This window comes from Anabas testudineus, chromosome 17 (genome assembly GCF_900324465.2).
Source record: "Anabas testudineus chromosome 17, fAnaTes1.2, whole genome shotgun sequence".
Lineage (NCBI taxonomy): Eukaryota > Metazoa > Chordata > Actinopteri > Anabantiformes > Anabantidae > Anabas > Anabas testudineus.
The window spans coordinates 22,467,921-22,476,578 of NC_046626.1; the positions used below are offsets into that span (position 1 = coordinate 22,467,921).

An 8,658-nucleotide genomic window follows, 5' to 3' on the forward strand; every position below is an offset into this window, starting at 1 on the left:
TTTGTGTTCGTGGAGGGAGAGAGTTCAGCTGTTCTGATGAAGGTTCTGGGAAAACTGTGAATCTTCACACATTAACTATCATCCATCAGTACCCAGCATCTAAAGTCAGAGGTCAGAGGTCATGAACACTTCATAGATACTTCTGTTCTAAACGTTTCTCTGTGTGTAGAGTGACTAACAGACAACTCACTGATCTGTCCTTCAGAATAAACTGGACTGAATTGAAAAACCGCTTAAAGTTCGATTGTGGAAGAACTGGAGCTGATGTTCGACATAAACTAGAGAAACCACTAAGAAAAAGGTTTTGACTAGAAACTGGGAGCGGTGCATTATATAGACCAGTTCACATTAGACCGGTTCACATTAGACCGGTTCACATTAGACCGGTTCACATTAGACCGGTTCACATTAGACCAGTTCACATGAGACCAGTTCACATTACACCGGTTCACATTAGACCAGTTCACATTAGACCGGTTCACATTAGACCGGTTCACATTAGACCAGTTCACATGAGACCAGTTCACATTAGACCAGTTCTCACCTGTGGGATTATTAATGTTCTCTGAATCATTAATACCACTTTTGTCACATGATGGAGACAAACATCATTCTTTAAAATGCAGCTTGAAGACTTTTCCAGAGTCCGTACAATGTGTCCTACACTAAACTGATGTGGTGGCTGCCGTTAGGCATCGTGTGTCCTGCAGGTGGCGCTCTGAAGGCGTCCTGGCTGTGTTGTTGATGTGACACCAGCACCATCCTGTGGATTTTCTCATGAACTGTTAGACACACACACAGAAAGGTACTTTCTGCTATGAGATGTCTGTTTTTTACATTAACAACAAAATAAAGATCACATTTAATAAAAGAAAAGACTTAAAGTTGTTTTAAACAGATGCTGCCTGATACAATTTAAATGATCTCTAATTAATTAATGATGTTCTCTGATTAGGTCTCATCATGTGTTGTGAAATTAAATTATTATATTTAAAAAGTGATGTTTGCTTATTGTAGAAATAATATGTCTGTTTTCCTGAGAGTGAATCCAGTTGTTTGTAAATCAGTGTTGGAAGGTTTTTGAATCTGGACGACAGCGCCAGCATCTGACCTTAGAGCCTGAAATTAAATAAGGAACAGCTCAGATACTTCAGGAAGACAACAGAGGAGGGATCCATGTACCACGACAGGACAGATGTAACGTAGTTCTAGTTTGTACAGGACTGAGGAACAGCAGCTGAGATGTCAGAGACGCACCGTGAAACAGCCTCAAGTCCTGACTGCAGAGACACAGTCAGGTTATCAGCAGATCTGAGACCAGAGATGACTTTATATATCAACGAGAACATTTTAAAGTTAATTCCTATGAGTCCTTGAATGGAACTGATTTGTTTTGATTTGAGACCCGCTCACTTTATGGATGTAAAAGTCTCATCAAGCTAAAGAACATGCAGTTGGGATGCAATGGTATTTTCATATATATAGTAAATATGACACATATTTGTGAAGACTTTGTTCAATTTCTGCTGATAGATTTTCTAAATCTCACACACTGGATAACCACACTGGCTCCATTCACCTTTAACAATAAGTAAATAAATATAAAATATGCTCTATTGACTCCCACATATACGCTATCGACCTAGATGGACTTTAACCAAACACACAAGGCCTCAGGATCAGGGAATAAACCAGGTAAGACCCTCTGTTAGTTGATATTCTCCTTCAACGTCTGGTATTCATGAAGGTATGTCTAATCAAGCTGCTACAGGACAAACAGCTGATACAGAATAAAGCTGGAGTCCGACCCACCTTCATCTCATTCATCAAAGTAGTGACAATGATAAACTAGACTGATGAAAACATCTCGGCTGAGTCTGAACTGTGCAGCTGTGTGTCCGCTGTTCTTCATGCAACACCAGCGCCACCAAGTGGGCTGTGAAGGAGACTGGTACACAGACAACAAACCTGTGATGTGGAAAAGGTTCTTTGTTTATTCTTTTGTTAAACGGGACCATGTGAAATTCTGGTTGTATGACATGACTGCTGGAAATAGATATAACGACACGATAAAATTGAATCAAAATGAATTCACTAAGTATTAAAAGTTATAGAAAGAAACACAATGAAAAAAGTTGACTTTTATTAATTACTGCCTAATTAACGAGAGGACCTACACGGGACGTGATTGGTTGATTCAAACGGGAGCAGTGCATGCTGGGAGCGTCATCAACTGTCATGGTCACAAAAGGTCACAGGAACGCAGAGAAATAAAAAACACCATAATATACAAATACATACAGTATATATGTGTGAGACCAGCTAAAATAGACCAGAACATGTTTCACTGTAAATAAACAGCTAATGAGGATTTTGAAGAGGTTTGTTCATTTGGAAGTTATTAAAGTACAGTTTAACTAACAGTTTTCTAAAGGGGGCTAATTCTGGGTTGAAGTGTAGTAGAGTATTTAGATACATGGATAGTGTAGTAGTAGGGAGAAATCCAAGCTGTAGTCCACCTCCACAAGGGGTCCTTCAGCTAGACCTCCTTCCACTTAACCTGCCTTTGCTTTGTACCTTGTACCTCACTTTGGTTACAAGACTAAATGTAAATGTGGTCAGAAAACAGAATTATGGGATGATGATGAATTGTGAACATTAAAACTAGTGAGAGGATTTAAATCAGTTCTGATGTAAGTTAAAAAAAGATTTTATTAGTTCCACAATTATCGAAAATATTGTTGAAATATATTAGTTCTGTTTGGTTCTGGTTGTCCAGTCCAACAGCAGCAGGAACGTTGGCTGGAGCTCTGTTGTTCACTTGGGATGAAGCGTCTGCTGCTGACAGTCTCATGCATGGGTGGACGTCATTCTCCAGCAGTGATGTAAGTGTAGTTAACATCATCCCAGCACACACCTGGCTCGTGAAAGCGGTTCGTCCAGCCTCGTTCTGCTGGACTCCTTAGGTGAAGCCTGACGCCACTGCTGTGTTAAAGAAGGCGCTTAGGAGTGGCACCTGCACTTGAACACCCAGGTATTTACACCACTCTGTCAATGGCAACGGTGTCTTTGGTCTTCTGCACGTTGATCTGAAGATGATTCCTCATCCCCCAGTCTACAAAGTCCTGAATCATCACTCTGTTGTTAGATAGATTTACATTGATTTTTAAAAAAATGAATGAAGTAATTTTGCTTTAGCAATACAGGGAAATATTGACATTTATTTTTAAACTGGGGGAGAAAGAGACATGTCAGTCTGGACAAATGAAAACTCGGAAAGAAAACATTCAATGTGACCAGTGTTAAATAGCTCCCTCACAGACTCACAGATGAACCTATAGAAAGTAGCAGATGCCTGCAATGATATGTTTAGTGTTTTAAAGGAAATTAATTTCACTTACAGATCAGAATCATTTGTTAAACTGCAAAACTAAGAATTATTCTCAACCAAACATTAGTTTGAAAATGTGGCCCTCTAGTGGAGGAAGAACATTTACTGCAACAGTGTGGAAAAGGTTTTCCAACAGCCTCTCAAGCAGGGCTGGTATTGACCCTCACCAACCCAACAAATGCATGTGAATTTCAGCAGTGGTAGCACAGTTATTCCTAATACTAATAAAAGAAAGTCTAAAGCACAGAAGCACTCTGCTGTCACAAACACATCAAACCTACACATGCAGTTATCCGAACTAGGCCTTTGTCAAGAAAAAGAAATCGATGAAACGGGAGGAAGACAGTAACAGGCAAACTGTCACTGCTTATGTTGTGGTTCTTTAAAAAACACAGCTTCCCTGTATAGTTCAAACCTGGACACAGACAGAAACTGATCCAGAACCCAGGCACAAGAAGAGCAATGTGATAGATGTAGTTTGCTGCAGTAAATAATGTAAATAACAACAGCTACACAAACACATGAGCCTCCTGATGAAGAACTCTGTATAAAAGGTCTTCAAGAAACTAAAACAGGTCCAGTTGCCAATGTACAGAAACTGCATGTTAATATTTTTATATTACAAATTAGATCATATTCATCTCCCTGAGTGAGTCCCTCTAGTGGATGTTGTGGAGTTTTCTGTTTCTTTGCTCCAAAGGTTTTTGTACAGAGTTTTACTGTTTCCTGTCACTGTGGGCTGCAGAGCACAGTAGTACACAGCAGAGTCAGACACGTGAAGCTTCTGGATCTTCAGAGGAACTGATCTAAAGGTGGAATTCAGTCTAGAAGAAAATCTCTCCTTAAATTCATCCTCTGTTTTCCCCTGGCCGATCTTAAAGCGGCTCAAGACGAATCTGGGTCTGTTGTTTCCATCCTGTTTGTACCAGAACAGATAATCATTTGATGAACTACTGTTATACAGACAGTCCAGTGTTACTGTGTCTCCTTCAGTCTGAGTCTCGTCTCCTTCTGGTTGCAGCACGTTGTCTTTTTGTGCTCTGCATCCTGTAAAACACCAACAAACAGTATCAGTGTGCTGTTAAAGACTCATGTCAATGTTGGATTGATATCAAAGAAACAGAGTTGTGTTCATACCAAGGCACATAGCAGCCAGCAGCACTGAGATGAACAGAGGCATCATATCTGCAGTGTTGAGGAACTGGGAGCTACAGCGAGTAGAAAGAAGGCTGTGATCTCTCTGTTTAGTCTTCATCAACACTAAGTTGGTGGATTAGAAGGAGGAACCTGATCACAGTGACAGGGCTCATTCACAGCCCTGTGTTATTCCCCCTGATGATAACTGGACACTAAACACACTTTGTACCAAGATTAAAAACTTTATTGATCCCAGAGGGAAATAGTTTTACCTCATTACAGCTGCTCTCTGTTCAGAAGGTAAGAAAAATATATTTGATCATTGTCATTGTTACAGTTTGATGGTCACTGGTAGAAACGATCTCCTGTGCTGCACTTCACTTTGATCAGTCTCTCTTCATGCTCCCCTCTGTTTCTAATGAGACCAATAGATTTTTGTCAGGTTCAATCATCATGACTTTTCCACAGAGGTCTCTGTGTCACTAGCACAGATTAACTGTGACACCAATTGTTACCCCTCGTTACAGTCACAGTAGGACAAAAGAATCAATAATGGATCATCATAAAAGGAAATATAGACTACTACTAACTGCCACTGATCATCAGTTAATCAAAATAGTTTCCTCTTAAATATGTAGGAGTTCATTTTGATGGTAAAATCAGTTGTTCAGATAATGTTCAGTCTGTGGAACAGGACAAACAGCTTTATTAAAAAAGACGGTTTTATTAAAACTGTTTCATTAGAGACCAAACTACAGTTTGAGGGTCGTCTCTTTTAGTGACTGTAAAATGTGATTGATTCAGGACTCCAAGGTGCATCTACAGAATGTTTTAGAAGCTATTTATACCAACTTCTGTGGGACTTCTGACTGAGACGTCTGTCGGTGTTTGTAGGACCAGGTTTTAAATGTTAGTATTAAATCTTGTATTTACTTGTTTGAAATGAAGTAAGAAATAGACCCTTGAAGTCCACCATGTCCTCTTGGAACATGTTTTTATGTCTTGTGGTGCTGTGAACTGTTCTCTTGTTGTTGTACAGCATTAACAACATAAGTTTCCTCTCTGGGGATTAACCCTTAGGAGTCTAGGCTGTGGACTAAGTTGACTACATCGCTCTATGTGCTTGTTTTTATGTAACACTATCTTGACCTAGTCATGTGATCAGGTCACACCAGTATCAGACTCCTAAGGGTTAATAAATCTGTCTATTCCACTCTCCTTTCCTGGTACAACTTGTCTTGTAGTCATCATTGGAAATGTCAGCTGACATGTTTCCTGCAACTGCTGCAGATTCACTTTGTTCACTAACATAGAAAAGGTGCTGATTGTTGTGAACCTGCTACGACCTCTTTAATATCTTTGATCAGAACGACAACAAGGAAACTGAGAATCAACATTTGAACAACATGTGACTTTTTATTGTTTTCCTGCTGTGTTTGAATCCTCATCCAGTTGGTTTGTGGTTGATGTGGATTTGCTGCTCATGTGAATCCTCCCACAGTGTTTCATGAGCAGCTGGAACCACAGTGACTGTGAGGAAACAGGAATTAGCAGAATCCATCTGATATGAAGCTGTGGTTTGAATACCACTTCCCTCCTCTTTGAAGAGTAGTCAGATATCTGGGTTCAGGTTTTTGTACAGCCTCTTATCCACTTTGTATCACTGGGTTTCTCAGAGAACAATAGTAGAGAGCTGTGTCTGCCAGGGTTAGTCTGCTTATGGTCAGTTCAGTTGATGAATCTGATGTTTTGGATTCATATCGTTTATCAGGAATATATTGATTGCCACTCCATGATCTCTTTGCTTTCCAGAGAATAAAGTGAGGTTTCTGATGGGCAGAATGATGTTTGTACCAGTGAAGGCAAATATAGCTGTCATTTGTCTCATATGTACATTTGAGTGTGACAGATTCTCCTTCTCTTCCACTGACTTCATGTTGATCAGCAGAGATGTCGTCTCCAGTTATTAGTCCTGGAAAAAGTGGAGAAAATGAAGCCATTAGATGAACATTGTCCATGATGCTGAGAGGAGAAGACAGTGGAAAATGTCCCTGTACAGTGTTACTCTGTGGACAGAAACAAGTCAACTGGAGCTGAGATCATCATTCTGTTCAATGAGACACGGATTAGTTGGAAACTCACCTATAAAGTGAGAGAAACAGAGAAAGAGGTAAAGCAACATGTCTTTGGAGGAGTTGAAGCCAAACAGACAGCAGATGAACAATGTTCTTCCACTGCAGTAGAATGAAGCAACTAAAGAGCCTCTCTGCTGCACAGCCCTTCTCCTCAACATCAAGCTGATTGTGCTTTAGTTCCTTCAACATTTCTGCTCTGGACACACAAACAATCTCATTGGTTGACTCGAACTTCAGTGGGTGATGACATTAAATAGATTTCTCTACCTTTCAGAGTTACATTTACTCAGATTATTTCTGAACCAGAGCAATTCTACCTCAATTTATAAGAACCAACTTCCAGCAAGACCAGGCTCTGGGTGGGTGGCTATCTGCTTTCATTGGTTGGACCGTTAACTGAAGTCAGGGATTCCTGAGGAAATGTACAGAGAGATGTGTAGTACAGATGGAAAAGAAAAGAGGACCAAGAACAGAGCCCTGTGGTACACCATTTGAGAGACTGTGAGAATTAGAAATGTGTGCCCACCAAGATACCTTGGAGATTTGTCCAGATAAGTAAGACCTGAGCCAGATCAGAGCTGCACCAGTGACGCCCAGATCTGAGAGTGGAGACATAAGGATCTGGTGCTTCAGTGTCAAAGGAACAAAGGACCATTACTGTGGAGTGAGCGCTCATTAAGTCAGACTGGTTGACATCAGGGAGGTTGATCTCAGAAACATTATCTATAATGTTTTGTATTGGTGCCAACAAATATGTTTGGGGTCTTTTGATTTGTTGGTTTTTCTTAATATTCTGTTTCATCAAATAAGAAGTGGAAACTCAAATTCTTTTTACCAGAATAGTATCATCAAAGTCATGTGTAAAGTAAATTAAAAAATAAATTGAAACACATTAGATGAACCAGTCTGACTTTGCATTTGTTGTCATGGTTGTTATGAACTTTATGATAAACTATTTTCAGTTCTACAGTTATGATGTAAAAGTTAAATTATATTTTCCTAAATGCTGCTTTTCAATTTTCACTTTATTGATGTCTGATGTTCTGACTTTCATCGCTGCAAAAATTTAATGAAATGTTTCATCAAACCATCAGAGTTGAACAGTGTGTGAGTCCCTCTAGTGGATGTTGTGGAGTTTTCTGTTTCTTTGCTCCAAAGGTTTTTGTACAGAGTTTTACTGTTTCCTGTCACTGTGGGCTGCAGAGCACAGTAGTACACAGCAGAGTCAGACACATGAAGCTTCTGGATCTTCAGAGGAACTGATTTGTCTTCGATCGCAGCATCAAATCTGTTGCTGTCAAACTCTGGAGCTTTATCTACTGTGTTTGAGAAACTTTTTGTCATGTACTTTGGAGGTCCATGGACGTCCTGTTTGTACCAGAACAAATAGGGAAATGAGTCACTAGTCTCAAACATACAGTTGAGTGTCACAGCGTCTCCTTCAGTAGCAGTAACATCTCCTGTTGTCTGGATCACTTTGTCTTCTCCTTTACACTCTGAGGAAGAACAGAACATGCAGAGGAAGAGATGGATCAATAAAGAGGATTGATTAAAGGAGAATAATCAGTAGGTTTATTTCCCATCTTACCAAAGCAAAGAGCAGCAAGAATAATCCACAGCCAATGTTCCATCTGTACAACAAGGTTGAAAGCAGCAGGAGAAAGTGTGTGATGTTCAACATTCAGTGGGAGAATTGTTCTCTTCACAGCAGCAGTTCTTATTGACAGAATGGTTGAACACAGTGCACAAGTAGAGCACCGCCTACTGGATAATGTGTCCCTCTAGTGGAGGGAAAACGTTCACTTCAACAGGTGGAAAAAGGCTTCCAGCAGCTTGTCAGTGTGTCAGCTGGTGTTTTTGTACAGAGACTGTGGCTTTGCTGTCACTGTGGGCCTCACAGCACAGTAGTACACAGCAGAGTCAGACACTGCAGCAGACGACATCTGAAGATCCATGAGGGTTTTATCCTCACTCACTGTCACAGACAGTCCAGAA

General features: G+C 40.2%; 1 gene segment (V, D, J or C); it reads right to left on the minus strand.

Moving 5' to 3' along the window:
• Nucleotides 1-660: 660 nt before the first annotated feature.
• On the minus strand, nt 661-4,820 carry LOC113171864. The segment is given in 3 exon segments: nt 661-782; nt 4,145-4,438; nt 4,529-4,820. Coding segments are annotated over 3 exon segments (534 nt in total).
• Nucleotides 4,821-8,658: the final 3,838 nt, after the last annotated feature.